Source organism: Miniopterus natalensis, chromosome 20 (genome assembly GCF_054644295.1).
Source record: "Miniopterus natalensis isolate mMinNat1 chromosome 20, mMinNat1.hap1, whole genome shotgun sequence".
In the NCBI taxonomy this organism is placed as follows: Eukaryota; Metazoa; Chordata; class Mammalia; order Chiroptera; family Miniopteridae; genus Miniopterus; species Miniopterus natalensis.
Genome location: NC_142100.1, coordinates 16,661,929 through 16,687,518, shown reverse-complemented (window position 1 = coordinate 16,687,518; position 25,590 = coordinate 16,661,929). Strand labels below are relative to the sequence as shown.

Genomic DNA, 25,590 nt, shown 5'->3' with positions numbered 1-25,590 from the left:
GGCGTGCAGGAGGCAACCGATCCGATGTTTCTCTCTCATCGATGTTTCTGTCTATCCTTCTCCGTTCCCCTCTTTAGAATTTTCCTCTATTAACTAAAATTAACAGCATTCACATGATAGTTATTTGTCTCCCACCACCCGTTTTTTTAAAAAAGTTCTTTATTGAAGTATAATAGATAATAATAAACAGCACATATTTAAAGTGTACAATTTGATAAGTTTTGACACACATCAAGATACTGAACTTCCCATCCCTCCAAAAAAAGTTCCCTCAAGTGCCTTTGAAGCCCTTCCCTCCCTCTCCTCTTTGTCCCTAACCAATCCCCAACCATTCTCTTCTTTCTCCTACTATAGTTTGATATAAGTAAAATTATACAATACCTACTCTTTATCTGGCTCCTTCAACTCAGCATAATTACCTTGAGATTCACGCATGTTGGTTGTATCAGTAGTTTATTCCTTTTTATTACTTTTAAAATTTTAAATAAGAAAAGGGAACACTGCTTTTTTTACTCTGAACTTGGGCCAGGACTGTTGAAGTTACTTACAAAATTGTACATTAACCAACTAATGCCAGTGATGAGTTAATCTATAACTTCATCTGTTAGCTGTTAACGTGACCCCCAAACCTTACCTCTTCTTGACTGTCAGACCCTGATCCTGGAGATACTTTCTCCCAAGGCTAAAACTGAAGTAGGGCTTGGGGCCCCGGGGTACCTAGTATTTCTAAGTCTTAGTTGGTCCTTGCCCACCATCATATCTTAATGTAGCATATGTTCATGACATAATGAGAATAGGACTATGTATGTGATGGTGCTACCCGCAAAATAGCAGGGGCTGGGTGCTCTCTGAAAGGCTCTGGCTTCAGTTAATTCTGTGTTTTAGAAGTTTGAATTATGCCCTAACCTCAGTAGAAGCAAACTCAGTATATGGGGGGGAAATGAGGGGACTTCTGTTATTGTTTCAAAAGTACTTACTTGAGGATTTATTTTATAGTGAACTCAATTGGTACACTTGAAATCATTTAAATTTACACTACTTTTCAAGACTCTATCTTTCTAAGCTAATGTAGGTACACCTGTCCTCAAGCATGACCATTATAGTCAACCTTCTTCCTTTCACAAATCATCTTTTAAAATTCTTTCCTTAAATGTTCTGCTTCAGATCTCTTAGTATAGGAATGTTTTAGCAACGGTTGCTTAAAATAATATACAAAATATTTATGTTCTTACTAATAGGCACTGGTTAAATATACCTTTTAATATTTATGGAAAATTAACATTTGATTCCCTTAAGTTATTATTTCCCCCCCAAAAGTAAAAACTTGGACATGACAAAACTTAATGGACTATAAAGTAGTGGGGGCAGGGTTCACAGGATACAGTCAGTTCTGAGTTGAACACCCTTCCCTGCTGCCAGCATATTCTGACCTTGGGAAGTCGCTGCATCCTTTGAAAAGCTAGGACATGGGACTAGGTGCTCTTTAATCCCATTCCAGGACAGAGAGGCCCTTAATCGATTCAGGTGGACCATAGTCGAGGTCATTGTTGCTTAAGCGGCCCCCTTTGTCCCTGTGCATGAGGACTGCAGTGACTCTTCAGGGGGCCACCTTGGCTCTTGGGGCCAGAAGTAGGATCAGTCTCTCTTCTGGCTTTGGCTCATCAGCCACTTGGAGGGTATGCATTTTGACTTGTTTAGCCTCAAAATGATGCCAGCCAGTCCCCATGCCCTCATGATAGTTGGCGTAGTCTTCAATTATCTGTGTTCTGGGGGGTTACACAGCACCTGTAGTCTTTTAGCTGTCTCCTCTTACCCACAAACCAGACTGCCAAACTCCTGGATCATAAAACAAAGGGTAAGCACCTGGATCATGACCCAGCTCTTTTCCTGTTCTTTTTGAGACTTCCCCAACAGGAAAGGCTCTGGGTAATTGATAGAGATTATCCCTGATTCCCTTAATATAACCTTTTTACTCTTTCCTTTTCCTGGGATTAAGGTGTTCCTTAACAAGAAGTCCTTTTCTTAATGACAGTCATCAACCTATTATTGACCAAAGGAAGTGATCTAGCCCAACTCCACCTTTCTGTGGTTCATAGTCCCTTTTAGTATCTTTCACTGTAATGACTTTTAAAGGCATTAACTGGGTGTTTTTGTTTTTTTCCCCCCAATTTTCCGCACTGTTAAAGGCTAGCAAACTATACTTTAAAATTAATCTGTCTCACCCGGCCGGGGGTGGCTCAGCGGTTGAGCGTCGACCTGGGATCCAGGTGATCAGGGTTCGATTCCCGGTCAGGGGACATGCCCGGGTTGCGGGCTCGATCAATGACTCTCTCATCATTGATGTTTCTGTCTCTCTCTCTCCCTCTCCTTTCCTCTCTCTGAAATCAATAAAGATATATTTAAAAAAAAAAAAATTTAATCTGTCTTCTTGAAATAATAATTGCCTGTATATTTGTTGTTGGATGTGAGTGTTCATATTGAGTAGATGTTTTAATATTTGCTGAGTGAGGGTTCCGAGGCAGCATGCCTGTACTGTTGAGGTGTGCCATTCATAGGATGAATTGAGATCTGACATAAGGTAGAGACATGTGGGCTCTGTCAGCAAGTACCTTTCCTCCTCTTCCTCACCCTCTCTCCCTCTCTCTTCAAGGAGTATTTGTTGTGCTCACAGGGCCCCTAGTGTGACTACTGGAGCTCCTTGAAAAGAGAGACTAGATCTTTTGGACTGGGTCTTTTCAGCATACGACTATACCATCAGGGTAGGTATTCAGTAAATACATGCTAAATTAACAAATCCTGGGAAAGACATCACTTACAATTAAGTGTCTTGCCTAGAAGCAATGTAGCTCCCAGACTGAACCTTGTATAGGGGTCAGGAAACCCCTTCCAGAGAAAATAAAATTTCAGTTAGTGATGAAAAAATTGCAGTAAACCACAGGGGCTGCTTGGATGCTGTGTATCAGAAACTAACCTGTGGGCATGCTGACTGCTACCAAAAAAAAAAAAGGCTAGTCAATAAATAGCAGTCAACATTTATATAATGGCCTTGAGAATGGACTAATGATACATAATCAAGTACCACCTTTTGCAAATCTCTTTCCTTCTGATACTTGGTGTGTGACCAAAGGGTCTGCAGCCTCAGCAGCACCTTGTGTACCCAGCTCCTGGCCAGCCTTCCCTTCATTCAGGCAGCTTGGTCTTTATGAAGCCCTTCCTGACCATGCCAGCCCATAACACATCACGCCCATCCAAGCTCATCTATTTCAGCCCTGTTTTGAGCATCTTTCAAGGTGGTCTCACACAATTCTAGCTCTTGGTTCATTTGTTTTCCTTGTTGGTCTAACTCCATTTCTCTAAATCAGTAGATTGCTCACTCTGTACAGGTGAGAACTCACCCCTTCCCCCCAACTGCTTTGCAGCCCAGGCAAAGGGGCATGGATGGGACTGTTAACCCAGGAACAGAAAGTACTATTGCTATAACCCTGACACCTGGTAGAGATGCCCAAGAACATCTGGTTCTCCAGCTCATGTCCGTTCTTGGCCTGAGGAAGGCCAGCCTGGTGCTTGTTCGGCTTTTTTCCTTCCCCTTCCATCATCACTACCATTGTGATGACTATTTATTGAGTACCAGGACTGGAATGCATTTGGAAAAAATAAAGACTGTAGTTTCATTATGGTCTTCAATTTGTTGGCCTCTAGAAATGGGATTTAGGGCTGCTTCTTTTAATTAAACACTAAAATATGGCCTTTCTGGGTTTAACTCATACTGTATTTAACAGCCTAACCTATGATCTCAGCTGCTAGAGCCAGTATCCCCTCTCCACATCCCCAGTCCCTGTCACTAGAATTGTTCCCAAGGGCAAAAGCTATCATAACTTATTGCAGAGAAGTGGGTATTAATTGAGCAGTTGGCATCCAAGTTCTGTGACTTGGTTAACTCAGTTCAAAGTATGTTTGAAAGCATGTGTTTTGTGAAGAAAATGGGACTTAAACTTGAAAATGGTATCCTTCAGATTCTCATCTTTTTGAATTTTTATCGTCTTGTTATCACAGAAGACTTCTGGAACTTGCATTCTATTGCTCTGTCCTGCCCTTGTTCAAGGTCCTGGGACCCCTGTGGAGTCAAACATCATTGAAGCCAAAGGCCTAGCCGAGGGAACCTCTGCTGTGAACCCCAAAATCTTGCCCCATATGGGACAGACAATGGCTGTTGTGCCCTCAACCCCTCCCCCCAGCATTTGTGCCTTGCAGCATTTGCTACCTGCTGGCTTCCAGGTGCCATGCTAGGGGCTGACCCCAAGACTCCAAGATTGTGAGGAACCCAAGCTTTTGCTTTAGGGGATATCATTCCCACAGCCACACATCACAAGAACCTCAGTTTTTTACTGCCTTGAAACATATTTTTCTTCTAAAAAAGGGCTTTCCTTACATCTGAGTTAGAATAGCATTAGTGGGTTTCTAGAACCAAGTACTATAACTGAGAAAGGAATCTGGCAATTCTGGGAGGGGAGGAACAAGGGATTGATGAGTTGGGATTAGAAAGTACATTCTCTGTCACCCTGTCTCCTGACTTCCTTAGGGTCCTGGTATTGTGGTTACCCATCTTGGCTGTGCCTAAGAATCAGCCCAGAGAGCTTTCAAACCTAGAGGCCAGGTCCACCTCCATCTCAGCGCCTCTCAGTCTCCAGGGAGGGGTCGGACCCTGTATTTTTTTAAAAACTCCCCAGGATGTTCCCATATGCCATTGGGATGACAGCCACTGACCACCTTCTTCCTGTTTTGTGCCATGGCATCATTTCTTGACCTAACCTTGATGCTCTGTGTGTATATGAAGTGCAGCACAGTCACATCATCTTCCAGAACCCTTCAGAAGGTAGAGTCACTGTGACTCTTGAGTGCCTGCTACTCTCTGGGAATTGGGCCTGCAGGAGGTGACACGGTGCCTCAACTCTCCTTCCTGGAGAAGAGAAAAATCCTGTACTCACACAGTCAAGGGAAGGGCCCAGTGCCCAAAGGAGACACACATAGTGTATATGCCATGTCCAGAGGAGGAAGATTGTGCCTAAATGCTTACCATGTGCCAGGCATCTTCTCATCTAGTCTCCCAACAACTGTGAGAGCACTTCCTATTAGTATTATCCCATTGTACAGGTGACCAAATGGAAGCACCAAAAGATCATCACGTCTGCTCAGTCACAAGATCTAGTAAGGTGAGCCAGGACTTCAGCCCAAGCAATGCCAGGTGACAACTCCTCCCCCTGCCCAACCACCATGGCAGTGCTAGAAAGAACTTGGGTTGGCCCACCTATTCACGGGTCACCTTCAGGCTGTTTTCTTCCTCAAGCTCACCTTGGTTAGGGGTGTCCTCAAACTGCACCCAGATTAGAATAGCAGGTGAGAGGGGCCTTGCAACTCTGCTGTTAGAGAGAGAGGGAGGGAGGGAGGGAGGGAGGGAGGGAGGGAGGGAGGGAGGGAGGGAGGGAGGGAGGGAGGGGGAGAGAGATTTGGTTCTGTTGCTGTTACTGATTTTGTTGTGAAGAGATTTGTATTCTAATAATACAAAGTCACAGATACAGAGAGTCAATCCATAAAATAGGATACATGGAGGACCATTTTGAAACAATCTAGATAGGTCCTTAAGAAGTATAGGAGGGGAAGTTGTACTGTTTGTGAGCTTGCATTGGCTAAAATGGCAATTGATAGAACTTCTTTGAATGGAATAACCTCCGACGAAACAGACCTGAGCTTTCAGCAGCTAATCCTGGACAAAAGCAGAACTTTCCACCTTGCCAACCCTCCTTATGTTGACTATATATATGAGCTGCACGACATTTGTAAAGGGAATTTTAAAAATGAGAATCCAAATGGGTTAGGCTAAGAGTGATCTGGAATTTCCTTGTGAGATTGGGAAATGCAACACTTAGATAAGCTTAATGGACTGCTTGGAGTTTCAGCATTCATATTTATATATGTGCACACATCTCCATCATGCTTGATTTTGGAAACCCCAAGGATAACACGAGTTTTCTCTAGCCTGGGATTATACAGAGAGACTGAGGTCAAATGTCACCTCTCTACTTCGTGGCTGTGCAACATAACCTCTGAGCATCCAGCTGTCAAGTAGGGATCAACACCACCGTGCCTGCAGAGTTGCTGTGCAGATTCAGTGCCATTTGAAAGCACTCACTGCCTTGCATGGTGCATAACAGGTCCTTTCCTTACTTTCCCCTCTTGGAGTCTGATGCTTTGGGCCAGTACTGCCCCAAGACCAGGCAAGAGAGGCCCTGCTGTAAGGTTCGGCTTCTAAAACTTCTGGCTCACCCGATGAAGAGGTCAAGGGGGAAGCCCCTTTCTAAACCATTCCCAGGATCCCCAAAGTCCCCCAAGATGACCCTGTGCTGGCTTGCAGACCTTGTAGACCACTTCTCCAGGACACCCTTCTGGGGGCAGACTGCCTGGCAGCATACCCCTCTTCCCAAAAAGGGTAGACAGACCTTGGCCTCTAGGCTGGGGGGTCCACTCATGTTTAAGTCCCTATTGAAAGTGATGGTGAGGAGGTCAGCTTTCTCCGCACTGACATGTTCTATTGAGGAGCTCCAAGGAGAGAAATCCCATAGAACCTGACCTTTCGGGTCTTTATAAGGGCATATATATATATCAAGATAGAAGGGTAGGATATATTTTATTTAATGGTTTGTTAGCTCTTGTCCGAAGTCCCACAAATGTTATGAGCAAGCCTACTTTGGACATGCAAAAGTTTTTTCATTCAGATTCCCTATCTCTAATAAAAATAAGAATATCATATAATCAAAATAATCCTTTTTTTTTCTTCCAGTTTACCACCTGATTCAGGAATTCTCCAATGTTTTCCTTTGCCTTAGCATGATATGTATTGCCTGGGGTGCTGATCAGATAGCTTCTGGACCTACACCAGTCCAACTGCATCAGGAGAGGGTCCCCAGGTTGTGCATTTGACACCCATCCCAGAGGCTTCGCGCAGTTTGGGGCCCAGTGGTTCTCAGCCCTACCTAAATTTTAAAACTGAGAAATTTTTGGAAAAATATTGCTGCCTAGGTTCCATTCCACATAGGTGAAATCATCATCTCTAGGGGCAGGGCTCAGGCCTGGATATTTTTTAAATCTCCCCAGTTGGCTCCTCAATGGGCCAAGGCTAAGAACCAAGTTTGCCCTGCTTGATGGCTCCAGCAGGGAGGGGCTCAGTCCTCAGCCTTCAAAGAGAGCCTGTCCTCCACCTCTCATGGCAAAAGGGAGGCTACACTAGGGACTTTGCAGACACTGTTGTTCCTTGTTAAGCCTGATTCCGCCACCTAATTAACACTTGTTTATAATAAAACAAGTGTTAGCTGCCATATGCAGAGAAGGGGGTGGTCCTTTTTGAAGTTTTTAATTGACTTTATACAATTTGGCCTGAAGTGGGACTTCTGGAAACTGAACTCAAGATAGCAGCAAACAAGTTCTTCCAGAAGTTTCTCTTCCAGGCACAGACATCTCATGAAACAACCCAACTGCAGACATTTTCCCCTTCACCCAGCAGTGGCAGTGGAAAGGAGGGTGTGGACAGGCTTCCTGGGTTTTTGGTGCTCCTTGTCAGGTGTTAAAACAAAGAGGATCATTGTGTTTTTTGGAACTAGTCTAAATGTCTATGTTTAAGATTAAGATCTAGGGAAACGCATTTCCTTTTGACACCCAGTATTTTCTGATTGTGAAAAGGGTACCAACCTGTGTAATGGCGCCGTGACATGGCTGTGGACTGCAGCCGCTTCTGCCGGTTCCTTTAATTAGGAGAAATTAAGTGGGGCTGCTACATATTTTGAGAATAAATAACACTATTTAAACTTAGGCAGCCTTAACCACTAACTTAACCGCTGAATTCTCGCTGCTACATGTCTCCAAAATAGATCAGCATAATCTTAACTAGGACTTAACATGCATCATCTTCGTTCCGGAGCTCAGAACCAGCAGCCGACAGGAGCCTTTGGAGGCTTAATGACTTTAATTATGCCGAGAAATACCTTCCCCTGGTGGGAGGGGTGCGGCCAGCCGGGTAGGGTCATAGAAGGCCGGATGGGAGCCCGCCCCCAAAGACCGCCCCACGGGGTGGGGAAGGGACTGGGGGGCGTGGGGAAGCAGAGGGGGAGGGACCTTGGGGTGGGCGTGGAGAAGCTTGGCTGGAGAGGTGGAAGGGGAGGAGGGACCCCGGGGGAGGCCGTGGGGGCCTCGGAGTTCTGAGCTGTGTTTGTGGCTTCATTGCTTTGATCTTCTGCCAGGGAAACCTGGAAGGTCAGGCCGGGCTGTAGCCAAGCCCCGGAGCGAGGAACCAGTGGAGCGGACAGTGCTGCACCACCCACCCTTACCCTGAGCCCAGCTCCTTTCCCCCCCTGAAAGTGAAACCGCCAGGCCACCCAACAAACCCCCACCCATGCCCTGGTTCTCCTGCGACTGTTTTGTGTGTTGATCTCCTTTAGGTGGTGGATTAGAGGCTCCAAGTCATGAAAGCAAACTAAGCAAACGCCCTACAAGTTTGGTTTGGTAAAAAAGAAACCAGGTTATTTTTTAAGTTGTGTGTACTCCCTCCATCCAAATTCCCCCAGAGTGGCAGGTGGTTCCCCTGGTGGTTTGTGTGTGTTAGGGTCCTTCCCCTCCCACTTTCTTCTGACACCCGCCCCATTCTGGGCACCAGGATTTTCTTACCAGTTACCCATGTGCTGTGGTGTGTGACCTCATTTCCTATGGAATGAAAGGTTTCTGTAGGAAAACAGGGCCTGGGTGAGACGGGCCTTACAAGCCCCTGTACCAGGCAGGAGAGTCCCCTGTCATACAGTGACTCATGCTTCAGGGAACAGCAGCGACCAGAGTGATCTAGAGCCTGGTGCCTGGGTGGTCACTAAGTGAAGAACATGGGGGAGGAGGAAAGGAAAAAGTGAGGAGAGAGGGTTTGAAATCCACTTAGTGGCCTCCAGAGGGAGGGGTATAAAGGGACCCTGTGAGCCCCCGCTCTTTGGACTTGGCTAGGACCAGCCAAGAGGGACTGATGGGCGTCAGGCGTGGCCAGTCTCTGGGACTGGCTGGTTGGCCTTCATCGGTGTTCACAGTCCCTTGCCTCTCCCAGACCACAGGAGCAGGCCCTCCTGCAGTGGCAGCATAAGCAGGGCTTGTTACTGGTTCCCTGCGTTTATAGCAATGATGTGTGTAAGGCTCAGGCCTTAGGCGACGTGCCTCTCAAGCCTGTGTTTTAGTCTCATTACCCCAAACCATTGAGTTGGGAGTTTGGAATCTGCCACCAGTTCACCCAGAAAGCCAAGCTCCAGATCTTCACATCAGGTGGGGAAGGCAGGCCAGCGTCCAAGAACTTTCCTGGATGGGCCTATTTGGTGCAGGTCATCTTTCTCCACAAGTTTCAGGGTTGACTCCATTGGTCTTTTAGGTCACCTAAGTGATAATGGAAGGAAACTAAAAATCCACATCTTGTGCCACTCATTCCTGTGGATATGCCCAGGGGTGGTCATTTTGTCGACTTTCCTTTGGTGAGAGTTCTAAAGGGGGCTTGCATTCCTCCCAAGAGTGGAAGGAACAAACACTGCAAGTGCACAGACTTGTTTTCTATGAGCTTTGAATTCAAAGATGTGCTCACACAGAGGCCTGGGGCCTGATAAAGATCTACAACCAGGCAGACACTTTCAGTGGCTGGGCCCAAAGTTGCCTGGAGACAGTGAAACCTGCATGAGAACCAACCACCAATCAAAGGCCCACCAGCAAACACTATAGCAGAAGATCTGCCTTGGTTAACAAGAAAGCAAATCCTGGAAATCTGAAGTGCAGACAATCTTGATTTCCAAGAAGGTCTGGTAGAGAATGGACTTTCTCAATTTCAGAGTCAAAGATCAGGTGGCCAGGAGTGATAGTCTGTGCTTAGAGGCCAGGGCCCAGGGTGTTTGATGCTAACCCCGAGGGCAAAAGCTGATCCTTTTTAGGTTAATCAACAAACATTTCTTGACCTTTTACCCTCTGCCAGGCCCTTTGCTGGATTCTGGGGATTCAGCTGGAAAGAAGTCTGACACATTGGCTGCCCTCTAGTGAGGGAGGCCCTTTAAGTCAACAATTACAGTGTGATGTCATAAGCGCCGCAATGGTGGGGCGCAGGTACTGACAGTGCCGAGGGAGTAAGAACTAAGCCGAAGGAGAAGAGATAAAGGCCAGTGTCGGGGCAGGGGAGGTTGTGCAGTCCTCAGTGGGAAGGATGCAGGTGGTCAGAGAACTCATAGAAGCTCAGCCTAGTTAGATTGGGCCTGGAGTGTTGAGTTTGTGATAAGCAGTGAGTAGGTCACGTCTTATCCTAAGAGTAGCGCAGAGTCATTCAAGGAGAGTGGTACAGGTCAGATCAGTGACTTAGAAAGGTCCTTCTATTGCTGAATGAAGACCATACTGGGGGCAGGCGGGATGGGCAGGGAGGATGTTGTGAGTCATGTGAAAAGTTTGGTGTCCTAGACAGGGTGGCAGCAGTGGGGATGGAAAAACAGTGGATGGATTTGGAAGATGGAGTCAGCAAAACGTGGTAAGCAGTTGAGCGTAGGGGTGAGGACAGAGAGCTTGCTTGGCCCCCTCCGGGGGTGGGGGAGGACACTTCCTTGAGGAGGGAGCCCAGGTTGCAGGAAGGTAAGCACTGGGTGAAGGGTAAGCTCATTGCAAGACTCCATGCATCCATATCAGCCGGAGCAAGAAATGACCCATAGATGTCTGGGACAGTCTGCTCTGCTCTGGGAATAGCCATGGAAAGAACTTGGGAACCCAAGTTGAAGCAAAATGTTGATGCCAAGTCATAGGAACCAAGACCTTGGCCTCTGGTGCCATTTTGGATTCTCCACAATTATGGTTTCTGCCACCTTGGGTCATACTGTTAGAAGCATGTCAGAGGGGAGCCACAAGTGAACTCCCGGTTGGATAAGAAGGGGAGAGACCTTTCTGCGCACTCAATGCTAAGCAAGATCTCTCTCTCCCTATAGGACAGCAGCAGGTGTGTAATGACAGACACTTATAGAAGGTCCTGGCTTGTATCTTTCCTGGGGTGCCTGGCAGACAGTTGGCCCTCTTAAATACTTGCAGATTGAACTGTATAATTGAATGTTTTCATACCAATAACCATCTCATTAAAATTGCTATGTGTATATTCTTTACACATCATTGTTTTCCAGATCAAAATGTAGATCTCTGTCACATCCCTCAGTCTTCTTCCTGTGAGTTAGAGCAGCGGAGTGATTGGGGGATGATAGTTCCTCTTATCTTAGTGTACCATGAAGCATACACAGTGGGTCTCAAAACGTCTCCCATGGGAGGAAGGGTGTTGATGGGAGTTGCTGTAAGAAGCATCTATGTCCAGAAAATTGGGGATGCCAGGTACAAAGAGCCTCTAGCATACTAATGTACTCTGTAAGTGTCAGAGGTAACAACTCAAGAATATTCAGCATTTCTCAAAGGACACTAACCAAGAAAATCTGCCATCCCCTGATCGTACTTTGGGAAAAGCTCCTATAGGGACATGGACTAAGTGATCCCATAGTTGTAATATCTTACTCATTTGTCCATGAAACTAAACTGTCAAAACTATTCCTTATGACTCCCTTGGCCTCTTCAGAGAGGTCTGCCACCCTGCTGCTCACTGCTGTATGTATCCCCAGGGCCTAGCACACATAGTAACTGGTTAATTACTACTGTTAAATAAATTCATAAATGGCGCTACAAATAGAATTAACCTCTGTTCCCACCTACTATGTTAATTGGTCTAGTATGGACAGTCCCAGGGCAATCTGCTTTGCTAGGCTTTATGGGGCACACAGACTGGTCAGAAGAGCTACCTCCTGGCTCCATTAGACCCCAAGGGCAGGTTAGCCTAGCACCAACATGAGGCATTCACGTGTAAGATGTCTGTGCCCTTTGACTGAGCAGGATCTCTTGTGGCTATTTATTTTAAGGATGGATGCCACTAGGATGTAAGTATGAGAATGTAAATACAGCACTGTTTATAATAGAGAAAAGTTAGAAATCCTCTAATGCCTGTCAGGGGGCAAGTCTTAAACTCTGGTACAACCATATAATAGAATGATATATTTAGCTGGTAAGAAGAATGAACATTTTTCTACATCAGTGCTTATAATATTGTTGAGTAAATTGTTGCATTAAGGGGGGAAATAGAGTACAGAACAGTATATACATTCAATTTATTTTTAAGTGTTATTTTGATATGTACATATGCATTTTATTACTGCTAATGTATGGATTAAAAAAAACCACATGAAAGTATATAAACCACACTGTTGTTATAAAACGGGTATAGGTGAGCTATATTTTGCTTTAATTTCAGAATCACAGTAAGTCCTCGCTTAACGTCATCCATAGGGTCTTGGAAACTACAACTTTAAGCCAAACGACAGATAACAAAACTAATTGGACCATCGGCTAATTTATATAAACAAGAGCTAACTAAGCTCCTAAAGCATATTTCTGGTCACAAAACACCACCCAACTTCTAAATAAAGACCTAAAACACTTCTAATATTAATCATTGAAATAAACATTTAAGAAAGATGAATAAAAACAAGAAGATAATTCTTTTTCAACCCGCTTATTCCAGTTTAGGGTTGCAGGTGGCCAGAGCCTGCTCAGGGCCCAAGGTAGGAACCCACCCTGGACAGGACACCATCCATTTTAGGGTGTAAGTGCATGTGCGCGCACACCCCCCCTCAGACTGGGACATCACAGGCACATCATTTCACCTTGTGCACCTCTTTGAAATGTTGGAGGAAACTGGAGTCCCCAGAGAAAACTCACACAGACATGGGGAGAACGTGCGAACTCCACACAGCAGCCCCAACTGGGAATCAAATTTTTTCTCTCATCGACATTAGAACTAAATGATGTCATTCAAGGACCTGCTGTATTAAAATTTTCACATTGAGCACATATTACTTCTGTAAGTAGCAAAAACACTAAAGATGGTCATATTTGGGGGAAAATGCATCACAGAAAGTGGTAAGCAGAGGAGAAATCCTTAGAGATATTAGAGCTTAGAAAGGGATAAGAGCTGTTTTGACTAAAGAGAAGTACTTGTCAGTCTTATGGGAGGGGTTGCACATGAACTTGACCTTGAATCAGTAGGATAGGTATGACCAACTCATAGTTCACTCTGGATTATCTTTTCTGCATGTAAAGTATCATGCAGAATACTAACAAACTGACTTCCCTCTCCTAGCCAGCTTACCAACAGGTCAGTTTACCCAAAAGTTAAATCTCTTGATAAATTTGTCTTGTATTGCCTGTGCCATCCTCTCTTGTCATTACTGCAGATAAATTGAGTTGTGTGAGTTTATAAGGAGGGGCATTAAAATCCTATGTGAATAATATTAAGATTCTTAATAATCTTCATATTCTTTGGCTCTGGACCTCCACCCTAAGGAAATTGAAAATGTAAGCTAAGATTTATTTAATGTAGTGTTAATATAAAAATCTGAAATAGCCCAAATATCTAAAACACATGCGTAAGTAGAGTATGTGAAGGGGTATATCACAGCCTTTAAAATATTTACAAAGAATTTTTAATGACTTGTTGGAAGCTTATGATAAGTGCAGAAAAAACCAACCAACAAAAAACCCCCACAAAAATTGTATTCAATAGAATGAAATTAAAAAAAAGTCTACTTGGAGCCCCTATATATCAGAACTTCCTGTAAGAGGTTGAAGACCCATGTCTTCATATCAGTGCTAACACTCCAGTTTCCTTGCTTTTCCCATGGTTAGGAGTTTGGGACAAAGGACATTTTTAGTCATCTCTTGTGTTATTTCCCATTAAGGCTGTATTTTGTCAAAATTTTCATACAATAAAGATTAGGCACTGGGGACAACACATTCAGTGCTTGACAAAGAAATAACAGGTGAACAATGGCCTCTTGCCCTAGCCTGTTTGCTCAGTGGTTAGAGCATCGGCTCGAGGACTGAAGGGTCCCAGGTTTGATTCCGACCAAGGGCACGTACCTCAGTTGCAGGCTCAATCCCTGGCCCTGGTTGGGGCGTGTGCGGGAGGGAACCAATCAATGTGTCTCTCTCACATCTCCCCCTCCCCTCTCTCTGAAAAGAAATGGAAAAAATATCCTCAGGTGAGAATCTGAAAAAAAGAAAAGAAAACTGGAGTCCATGCCCAGGGCCTCCAGGGAGTAAATATAGAGTGGGACCCAGCCCCAAACTAAGTCTGAGTATACCGAGAGTGCCAGATCCATTCTTGATTGGAATTCCTGAATTTAATTAAAACTAAAGCAGTCTCTAGACTGTTTTCCCATCCACAGGTAGCAACAGGAATACTATCATCAGAATGCCCCGTTCACATCTAGAAATTTAAGAGTCAATCAGATTGATATAAGCACTTCTTTGGGGAAAACCACATTCACATTCAGGGAGCAATAACCCAAGAGTATGGTCTCAGAGAGGCTTTCTTTCATTTAGAATAAACATTTATTGAATAATCATGGGGGTCTTGCATTGCTGTAAGTGCCAACCATAGTAGGACCCTGTCTTCTAGGGCTTGAAATTGTGTACTTTACAAACTATAAGCATGCAGATGTTTGCACTTTTGATACTTGTTTCAGTGGCTATGGGCATTGTCTAGCCTCGGGCCTTGCAGGCCTGGAAAGGTAAATAAAGAACCTTGACAGCCTTTTATTCTACATTCTGCTGCTGGGCTTCTGGTCACCTACTGGCTGGTGCCGACCTGCCCTGGCCTGATCAAAGCAGCAAAGCTGATGAAAGATGAGAAAAATACCTGTGTGGGTGGGGTGGAGGGGAAGGGCATGCAGAGGTCAGTAAGGCAAAGCCTTTGGCTGCTTCTGGAAGGACTTGCTGAGACTCCCCACCTGTTTTCTGCGGCTCACACCCTTCTCATACTCTTTTTTCTGTTCCCTTCTGTGCACAGTCCAGTGGAAACTGCCCTCTGCTAGTGTTGCCCAGTGTTCCAGGGACTTTCATCTAGCAACATCCTCCAGGGTGCATCTTTCCCATCCTTTCTTACCTTGAGAATTTTAGGTGTTATAAAGATAGGATTTCTGGCAATCAAAAGACTGGTAGTCTCCCAACTATGGTTAAGATTGGTTTTAAAATGGTCTGGCCCAAGCTTGACTGGGTAAAATGGTAAATGATTTAACATAGGAAGATCGGTTTAAGGAATATGTATCATCAATCAAACTGAAAACGTGGCGAGGGGAAAGTGTGACCAAGTAGTATTCTGTGTTTTTTAATTTGCTTTGAGAATAGTATAATACATGTGTCATTTTCTAAATACGGGTTATTTGTGGCCTATTTTAAATCCTGAGCCAGCTCTTAACAATCAAGTTCCCAGGAGGACCCTGCTCAGTCCTGGTATATGCAGAAATGCAGCCTTATTTTTAATAGCAGCTTACATTAAACATGATTTTTAAAGTTAAGTCAACTGTGAGAAGGATCATGTTCTCAAACTAAATATTTGTGCTTGGGTCCCATTCATGAGCCTGGTTGTTTCTGAAGTCAGGTTATAAATGGGATTTAAGCACCTTAATATTGACCTGCTCTCTTCACTGTAGAAACCAGGAGACTGGCCACCCTCCTAGATTATGCTTAAAATGTCTTTTTGAAAGTGCCTGCCCAAATGGGCCATTGCCTCACCACCAAAGCTCTAAGACTTCCACGTTCTTGTGGAGCAGGGAAGCCTGAAAGCCACGTGGCTGAAGGCGCTACATTTCCCCAATCTTGCAGGCTTTTGTCCCATAGCCATTAGACTCTCCAGGTGCGCCGGCATCAAAGCAGGAGGTGCGAGGTGCTCCTGATCAAGATGCTTCTGGAGGCACATTCCCCTCAGGTGCTGTTTGATGTGTTTGATCGTGGAATGAAAGCCAAATAAAGGAATGAGAGGTCCTGTTTATTACCTCACATTTGGTGCTGTTCCTTGGGGCGCTTCTACATCTTGGGAGAGTGTGAAAGACACAAGCACTAACTTACTCTGGGGTCCATGAGCTGTTGGCTGCAGTCAAAGAAGTCTGTGCCCCTAAAGAGCTTTATGGAGGAAAGTGACTCCACTGTGCCATCTTGCCCTCTCCTGTTGGAGGCAGGTGATAGGACAACTCCGGCTCTTTCCCCATTGCTCTGGACAGTCAGTTGAGTGCCCAAGACTGGAACTGGAAAGGGCCCTGGTCTTAATGACATAGGCTGTGTCCTTTTACAGGTGGGGAAACTGAGGCTGAAGCTGAAAGCAGTTCAGTCACTCCTGATTGCAGCGTGGTGATGAAATGGGGTGGGATGAACAAATGGCATAGGAGACTTTATGTATTTAAAAGTAATAAATTGGGTCTGAGATCAACAAGAGAGAGCCCTCAGCAGAACTAAGACAGCTTCTGCAGCACCCAGGGTGCCCGAGTTTGTTAGTTGAAGGGGACTTTGCAATATCCCTGAGGATTTCACTGTCCTGCTTGTTCAGTACAAAGCACAGGGAAGGGACTTGTTGTAAAAACGGTGGGATAAGACTGCCCTCTAGTGGGCTGGTGGAGCCATTGGTCTAGTCACATTCTCACCCAGTTATATTGCACCCATGTAGAGTGATGATTCTTTTTTTAAAAAAATTTATTGATTTGGGGGGGCACGGGGGAAACATTGATTTGTTGTTCCACTTATTTATGCATTCATTGTGCCCTGGCTGGGGATCGAACCCTCAACCTTGGGGATTGAAATGATGCTCTAACCTACTGAGCTACTACTGCCCAGGGCTTAGAGTGATTATTCTTATGGAAGAAATTCAAATTATATTCTTTCTTAAGCACCCTGGCCCTAGGGACTATCTTGACCTCTAAGCATTAGCCATCATTTGCCCATCTTATAGGAAGTTTTGGTCTTTGTCACTCCCCCCTCTCCCCCCTTGTGTTAGAGGTTGTATTACTTCCCTAAAAAGACTAGGGTTTCTAAAAGCAAAAGTTATGTCTTATGTCTTTTTCTTCTGTAGCTTCTACCCCATTGTCCACTTAGCTGGACAGAAAATTAGAAGGTATGTTGGGATGGAAAGGAATCCTTTTCCCCAAAAAAGAATCTCACCACTTCTCATTTGTTCCTAAAACATTCTAATCTCATCTCTCTGATCAATAGTTTCCCAAGTGGTTAAATCATCAGAATCCCTCAGAAAACTTTCAGAACTCAGTTTCCTGGGCCTTACTCCAGCCCTGCTGAATCAGTCTCTGTGGTTTGAGCCAGGAAATCTGCTTTACAAACTTCCCAAGTGGTTTTTGATGTGCAGCCAGGTTTGGCAGCCAACTGCTCTAAATCCCCATTTACAATTATTTCTTGTAGCTTTTCCCTCGTGACAGTGTCTCCAAAGGTCTTCATCATGCGTCAGTTATTAAAATTGACCATCTTGAGATTCCTTCAGAAGTATTCCATAGGCTATTTTAACTGCAGTGCTGGGTGACATGGGAAGAGAGAAGGACCACAAGAGAGGGACCAGAGGCATTTGCTTTGGTTGCCAGTGGCTCTGTGTTCATAGCAGAAAATACTGAAACCAATACCTTTATGCTGACTGGGCAGGTTGTTGGTTTGTAGCTTAGTTTTAATGTTTAGTTAAGCTGTATAGGGGACAAAGGTTAATTGAGTACCCAGTTTTTTATTTTCACCTATTCTAATTCATTTGGATCTCAGGAGAACCCTAAGGTAGGTGGCATTGTCCCTTTTTATACAGGTAGGAAAGCCGAGGCTTAGGAAAGTTAGTAACTTACCCAAAGTCACATAAGTTGGTAACTGTCAGATTCTGTATTTGAATATAGGTCTTATTTCCAAGGCCAGCTTTGGAAAGGTAAGAGGACTAGAATGTCAACCTGCTCTTTTTTATTCTGCCAGGCCAAGCGAGCAGTGCAACGGGGAGCCACTGCAGTCATCTTTGATGTGTCTGAAAACCCAGAAGCTATCGACCAGGTAAACTCCTCAGGACACACCAACACTGCATTTTCCTGAGAGAATCACTGCCTTTAGTTAGCTTGGCTTGTCATAGTCACGTCACCCTCATCTCAGGGCCTTTTGCACTTGTCTGCCAATGTTAGCTATCCGTGCTTGGGTATCATACTCCAAGGCAAGACTATTGAGAGGGGTTAAAAGCCAGGAAAGTTGGGGTTTGGGGGACATCTCCAAAGACCCTTCAGTATGCCTAGTCCATCCTAGAACAAGCATCATCCTCAGCCTTGCCATCTGGGAGCTCCAATTCTGTAATGCTTGAGGAGTTTGATGATTTCCAAATGGGTATTTAGTGTCCTTTTCCTTTTTCTCTCCTGCTTCTTAAAGTAAGCACATCTTCTAACCAGGAGCGTCTCTTCTTCCTTAGCTAAACCAGGGCTCGGAAGACCCGCTCAAGAGGCCGGTGGTGTATGTCAAGGGCGCAGATGCCATCAAGCTGATGAACATCGTCAACAAACAGAAAGTGGCTCGAGCAAGGATTCAGCACCGCCCCCCTCGAGTGAGCCTCCACCCTGGCCGGCCATGCAGCCCCTTCTGTGCTGCAGCCTGAACCTTTATTCCCTTTAGGCTTTGGGCTTTTGTTCCTTTCTACTTTCTGATAAAATGCTGATACACCTCAGGTTCCTGTAGGTTTAGGTCAGATAAACGGCTGCCTATTCCTTTAGCAGGGATTTGAGAAGTCCTGTCAGCAATAGCTGATTTGTGCTAAAACCTCTCTGGTCTCTTCTACCCAGTGTTCCCTCTTGGGAAACTCTTCTTTCTCTTCTGTCCCATCTCCCTCTGAAAGGCTAACTGAGGAGGATTGAAGGGAAGGGATACCCAGCACTGGGCCTCCCATGTCTCCTCCTTCCATGTGACCTAGACTAGAGAAAAAAGCCAGGGCTTCCTTCTTCCGTGGGGTCAATTGCGTCATTAAAACCCCCTGATATTTGATTCTGGAAAAGTTAGCTTTCAACTGGGATTGGAGTTCATGACTTCTAGGTGGTAATGAATAGTATTTAAGGCTTCTCTTAAGTGTGCTGACACTGCTGACCATTAACTCTTGTCTGGCATCTTCTGCCCAAACCTCTGAAGATTCTAGGAACCTGGGACAGGTGCCCCATATCTGGTTTATTTCCTCCTCACAAATATCGGGATAGTCACGTCTAGGATGATTCTTTTCCATGCACATAATATCTGGATACCTGCAGCATTCAGTTAGCAAAACTCTTTTCCTATTGGTGAAGGCATGTCCTAGATGAGGTGACTTCAAGGTCTTAGGAGGCAGTGAGACATGAGGAAAGGTAAGAGCTAAAACTAGAGGGAGTTTGCAGAAGAGCTGACATGCTGGCTTCTTTTTAAAGGAAAAAAGAGCGCTTTGGTAAATATGACTCATTGTAGTGGAAGCTGATATTTGTGGAAGCAGCGTACAATTTTCTGAGTTGTTGTAAACCATTAATTATATGGTTAGTAATCACTGTTCCCTCAAAACATGACACTCATTCCTTTGTCCCAAAAATGTGATATTTGTGTTTATTTGGAAGGGCCTCTCCTACCGGTTATAGCGAACTTTGCACTGTTCCACAGGGAGCGAGGCTTTGTGAACTGAGTTCTCTCGGCTGTTAGGAGGCCTGCTGAGATCGCCGCAGGCCTCCCCCTGCCACACTGGAGGGTACTGCCTGGGCCTGAATAGCACGCTGGGTGCGTGTTAGCAGAACCCCATGTGTTCCCTGCAGATGGGGATAATGCACCCCGGTTGCCCTGTCCTTATCCCTACCTGAGCCCACATAGCCCGTGCGCCGAACCTTCGGCTAAGGAGAGCTGTGACTCGTGTCTGTGTTCTGTTCCAGCAACCCACGGAGTACTTTGACATGGGGATTTTCCTGGCTTTCTTTGTCGTGGTCTCCTTGGTCTGTCTCATCCTCCTTGTCAAAATCAAGCTGAAACAGCGACGCAGTCAGGTAATACCTCAGAGCAGCCCATGAATGTTGGTGCCAGCTGCCCTGACACTAGTGAAAATCCTAACGGCCTAGAAACAGCAAAGGCAGAGAAAAATGAGAGCAAAGCTTATAGCACTGTGTCTTCTCTGTTCTGAAAGGTCCAGTCCTACAAAGGCCAAGCATTAGGGGTGTTGCCAGGCAGACATTTTCCCAAAGAAATGTTTAAATACTAATGTGGAACCCTGAGTGTTGATCTGGAGACCAGCAGCATCAGTATCACCTGGGAGCTTGGTAGAAATGCAGTCTTAGGCCCCGCTGCAGACCTGCTGAATCTAAATCTCCATCTTCTGTGATTTCTAGGTGATTCTCAATAAACGGAGTGGGCACTCTGGTGCCTCAGCTGGCACATCACTGTGTAGGAAGGATTTGGGGGTAGAAGGTGATGAGAGGCTAAGCGGAAATCTAGACTCTCAAATGGGTAGCAGTGTGCTCTCTCAAGGGAGCGATGGTGGACCTTGGCAGGCAATCTGTTGAGAGTAGGATCGCCAAGTTCTCACAAGGGCTGAGTGGCCATCACCAACAGAACAGTGGCTGGTGTTTGCCGAGCACGTCTGATTTGCCAAGTATTGAGCCCTCACGTGCACTGTCTCATTTGCCCTTAGAACTTTCTTGAGGGTAAAAAGGAGGAACCCTTGACATAGAGCAGGGTCTTGCAGAGTAATTGAAGTAGACCTCTGCTGGTCCTGCCACTGGGAAAAGCCTGGGCTGATGTGGACACTTGGGAGTCTGACACGTCTGTGCTGTAGCAGTCTGAATTTTTAGCAGTTTCCCAAAAGTCTGCTCTGGCCTAATAAAGACTAGCATTTGTCTGTCCTGATTTATCAAGTGCTGTGGCCCTTGGGGTAACTACAACTGTTAATATGTGCCAGACCCTAACATGGACCACATTCTGCCATGTAGAATTCCATGAACAGGCTGGCTGTGCAGGCTCTGGAGAAGATGGAAACCCGAAAGTTCAACTCCAAGAACAAGGGGCGCCGGGAGGGGAGCTGTGGGGCCCTGGACACGCTCAGCAGCAGCTCCACATCTGACTGTGCCATCTGCCTTGAGAAGTACATCGACGGAGAGGTAACAGCAGAGGCTGGGCCCATCTTGGGTGGGGTTGAGGTAAATAGGTCAGCACCCGAACACAGGACTTAAAAGGACAGGGCTCCATATCCTTTCCCACAGCCTTGCAGGAGCAGAGGGGCTTCAACACCTACATCTCAAGGGGATGGCCTGAGACATTCTAACTGCTGTTTGCCCCTGGAAGGGGGTGGCCATGGTACAGAGACACTCCCTCCAGAGAATCCTGCTGAATGTAGGTGATTTTGGAAGTTGATCAGAAATATATGGGAGGCCAGCCCTGGCCGTTGTGGCTCAGTTGGTTGGAGTGTCATCCCGTGCACCACACAGTCGTGGGTTTGATTCCTGGTTGGGGCATGTGTGGGAGGCAACCAATAGATGTGTCTCTCTCACATCGATGTTTTTCTCTCTCTCTCTCTCTGGCTCTCTCTTTCTTCCTCTTTCCCTCTATTCCTCCCTCTCTAAAAATCAATAAATTTTAAAACTTTAAAAAAAAAATAAAAGGAATATATGGAAAGCCAAAAAAATGTCTGTTTTTAAGAACATTCTCACATGTTGACTTAATTTTAGAATTGTTCTGAAGTGTCTAAAATCTGACTTGATACAAACGTTTCCTACAAAGTTGTGTGGAACATTTGGTGTTTTTACTTATAAAGAGAAAAGGGATGTGATGTCCCCTTTTTCTCTTCTAGTTTCTTATTCTGAAAACTTCAAGCCTTCAGAACAGTTACATGAACCATACAATGAGTCTTGTACCATCTACCTAGAGTCACCTATTGTTAACATTGTGCCGTGTTTGCTCAATCTCTTTCCAGATTGAGGCATACATACCTACACGTATGGGGAGTGAACCACTTCAGAATTAGTTGCAGACATTTGACAGCCCTTTGATGAATGTGTTCCACTGCTGTGTAGACTATTGGATGAAAAAGGAGTTTTTGCAGAGACCTTTACATTAATAAGAGTCTCGCATGGTCTCTGGATGCATACTGCCTGGGTTCTAATCCTGGCCCAAGACATGGGCCCAAGACTGACCTGCATTCCAGGTGATCACAGGGTTATATGAGAAAATACAGGTATTTTGCCAAGGTCAGACTCAGTGTTAGGTATTAGTTTGAATATCATTGTATTGAGCTGGTCAGAGAATGGAAAAACAAAGTAAATTAGCAAGTTTGGAGGGTGATTGGGCTCAGGAATTCCAGAGGTGCTTGTGCCTCAGAAAACCTCATCACCTCCTCTCCACACAGGCTGCTTTGTTATAAATCACGTGCCCCCAGGTGAGTGTGCAGGGTCCAGCAAAGGAGAGGATAAGACAGCTTTGCCCCTTTGCTGCCCCACCTGTCAGTCACAAGTCCCGGGCTTCTTTCTATTTGTCCCCATTAGAGTACACAGAGGCAGCACCATCCCAGAGATGCAAAAGGTACTGGGGTGTACCCAGTCCTCTCTCCACACCCCCAGGCTGCCCATCTATCTGCATTAGCACATGGCTTTGGTCTTCCCCTGTGTGCTGCATGAATGTGCCATTCTCTGTGCTTCCTCTCTCAATATTGAGGGCCATGGATGGTTCCCTGTTTCCTTTTCCCTAGGACCCATGCGTGGGCTCTGACTCCAGGGAATGGAGCCCACCTGTAGCTAGAGATGGAGGAGGCGGGGAGGGAGCCTCTGGGTACTGGCATGGTGAGGAGGGCTCCTCGGTATGTGCTGGGCCCCACAGGGAGAAGCACATGCGGGGCTGAAGACAGAACTGCCCTTACCTGTTCCCTGCCTTCAACCTGTGTGTCTTCTCTCCCTTCCCAGGAGCTGCGGGTTATCCCCTGTACTCACCGCTTTCACAGGAAGTGCGTGGACCCATGGCTGCTGCAGCACCACACCTGCCCCCATTGTCGGCACAACATCATAGGTAATTGTCACCTACCTCTGTCATTGCTGAAGAGTCATTGCCCCTACCAAGTGCCTAGCAAGAGGGTGACACCTGCTAGAGGCTGGCGAGCGAGCAGAACCATCACAGCATCGCTGTCTGGACTTGGAGGTGTGGTGTAGGCGCCTCAGGTTTTGAAGGTCACCAGGCCTCCAAACTCTTAGGAGAGGCCAGCATGAAGAATCACCCTGAATTTGAGTTTTGGCTTTCACATGAGTCAGAGTCCTGGCCTTTCCAGGCCTTAGGCTCACAATCTCTTTAAAGGGAAAGACAATAACAGTGCTTGCCCATGCCTGGTACTGTGGAGTTGTTCCTGGACCATAGGAGATGATGACTGTGATTGGTAGGGTTGTGATGTTGCTCCTGCATCACTGGTATTGGATGAGGAGTTGGAATGCAGGGTGCACTCCAGGTAGCTATTTTTCAATGAGGAACAGTGCCTTTCATCTTGGTAGCCATGTGGCTTTCTGCAAACTCCTGTTGTGCCTTTGTCAGATGGAGCAGTGGGGAGGTGGGAGATGAACCGTAACAGGAGTGACTGCCTTTCAGAGAAGTGGGTCAGTCTCTGCTGGCACGGCCAAGTTTGGTGACAGCTTAGAGCAGGTCAGGGTCGTGAAACTGGGTACCTTGGCATGTGACCAACCCTGCAGCTGCAGTCTTTGCCCTGATTTATCTGTCTCTCTAGACCCTGGCACCAGTTGTGCTCAGCCTTGCTGACTTTGTTTCCTCCACCTCTCCCCAGAGCAAAAGGGAAACCCAAGCACTGTATGCGTGGAGACCAGCAACCTTGCACGCAGCCGGCAGCAGAGGGTGATCTTGCCAGTGCACTACCCCGGCCGTGTGCACAGGACCAACGCCATCCCAGCCTACCCCACGAGAACAAGCATGGACTCCCATGGGAACCCGGTCACCCTGCTGACTGTGGACCGGCACAGGGAACAGAGCCTCTATTCACCACAGACCCCCACCTACATCCGAGGCTACCCACCCCTCCACCAGGACCACACCCTGGCCCCTCACCGCTGTGGCCTAGAGCACCGGGCCTACTCACCAGCCCACCCCTTCCGCAGGCCCAAGTTCAGCAGCCGCAGCTTCTCCAAGGCAGCTTGCTTCTCCCAGTATGAGACCATGTACCAACACTACTACTTCCAGGGCCTCAGCTACCCTGAGCAGGAGGGTCAGGCCCCACCTAGCCTCGTTCCCAGGGGCCCGTCCCGTGCCTTTCCCCCGAATGGCAGTGGCAGCCTGCTCTTCCCCACCGTGGTGCACATGGCCCCACCTTCCCACCTGGAGAGTGGCAGCACGTCCAGCTTCAGCTGCTACCATGGCCACCGCTCGGTGTGTAGTGGCTACCTGGCTGACTGCCCAGGCAGCGACAGCAGCAGCAGCAGCAGCTCCGGCCAGTGCCACTGCTCTTCCAGCGATTCGGTGGTGGACTGCACTGAGGTCAGCAACCAGGGGGTGTATGGGAGCTGCTCCACGTTCCGCAGCTCTCTCAGCAGCGACTATGATCCCTTCATCTATCGCAGCCGGAGCCCCTGTCGCACTAGTGACGTGGGGGGCTCAGGCCGGGGGCCTGTCGTGCACCTCGAGGGCTCCCCACCACCTGAGGAGCTCCCAGTAGCCCACAGTCAAGGTGCTGGGCGAGGAGAGCCTTGGCCTGGCCCTGCCTCTCCCTCGGGGGACCAGCTGTCCACCTGCAGCCTGGAGATGAACTATAGCAGCAACTCCTCCCTGGAGCACAGGGGGCCCAACAGCTCTACCTCAGAAGTGGGGCTCGAGGCTTCTGGGGCCGCCCCAGACCTCAGGAGGACCTGGAAGGGGGGCCGTGAGGGGCCTTCATGTGCCTGCTGCTTCGAGCCCCAGCCCTCCGCACTGGAGCCCAGCATAGGAGCGGCCGGGGGCAGCACCTTATTCCTGGGCCCCCCCCTCTGTGAGGGCTGTGGCCCCACAGGTGTGGAGTCACAGCCAGGAAGCTCCCAGGGCCTGTATGGCCTTCACCCAGACCATTTGCCCAGGACAGATGGGGTGAAATATGAGGGCCTGCCCTGCTGCTTCTATGAAGAGAAGCAGGTGGCCCACGGCAGCGGAGGGGGCAGCGGCTGCTACACTGAGGACTGCTCTGTGAGCGTGCAGTACACGCTTGCCCAAGAGCCCCCACCCAGCTGCCACCCAGGAGCCCGGGACTTGAGCCAGCGCATCCCCATCATTCCAGAGGATGTGGACTGTGACTTGGGCCTGCCCTCAGACTGCCAAGGGACCCATGGCCTCAGCCCCTGGGGTGGGATGCTGGGCCCTGACACCCTGCAGCCCCACAGGAGCCTGGGAGTAGCCCAGGAAGAAGAGCGGGTTCTGTGCTGCCAGCCCAGGGCACCACTGCCACCTATCTGCCCTCTGGAGGAGGCAGGGGCTGCCAGGGCCAGCTTCCCCAGTGCCTCCCAGGACACTCAGGAGTCCAAGGCCACAGCCACTGAGGCTGCAGGTGAGAGCAGGAGATGACAGTAGGCCAGAGCCAGGGTCCTCTTCTCTCTCCGCAGTCTTTTTCTAAGGGTCTCCCTTTGTGCCATTGAATTGAAACACCATCTGTACCTAATGACTTCAATATTA

General features: G+C 47.1%; 1 protein-coding gene across 2 annotated transcripts in view; it reads left to right on the top strand.

Annotated features, from left to right (window-relative positions):
• Positions 1-25,590, top strand: part of ZNRF3 (zinc and ring finger 3) — a 134,274-nt gene that overhangs the window by 103,689 nt on the left and 4,995 nt on the right. For both annotated transcript variants that reach the window (XM_087828633.1, XM_087828634.1), the window contains 6 exons: positions 17,911-17,985; positions 18,389-18,520; positions 19,851-19,961; positions 20,901-21,068; positions 22,863-22,965; positions 23,726-25,465. In XM_087828633.1, coding sequence (XP_087684759.1) covers positions 17,911-17,985; positions 18,389-18,520; positions 19,851-19,961; positions 20,901-21,068; positions 22,863-22,965; positions 23,726-25,465 — 2,329 coding nt within the window. The remainder of the gene's footprint in view (positions 1-17,910; positions 17,986-18,388; positions 18,521-19,850; positions 19,962-20,900; positions 21,069-22,862; positions 22,966-23,725; positions 25,466-25,590) is intronic.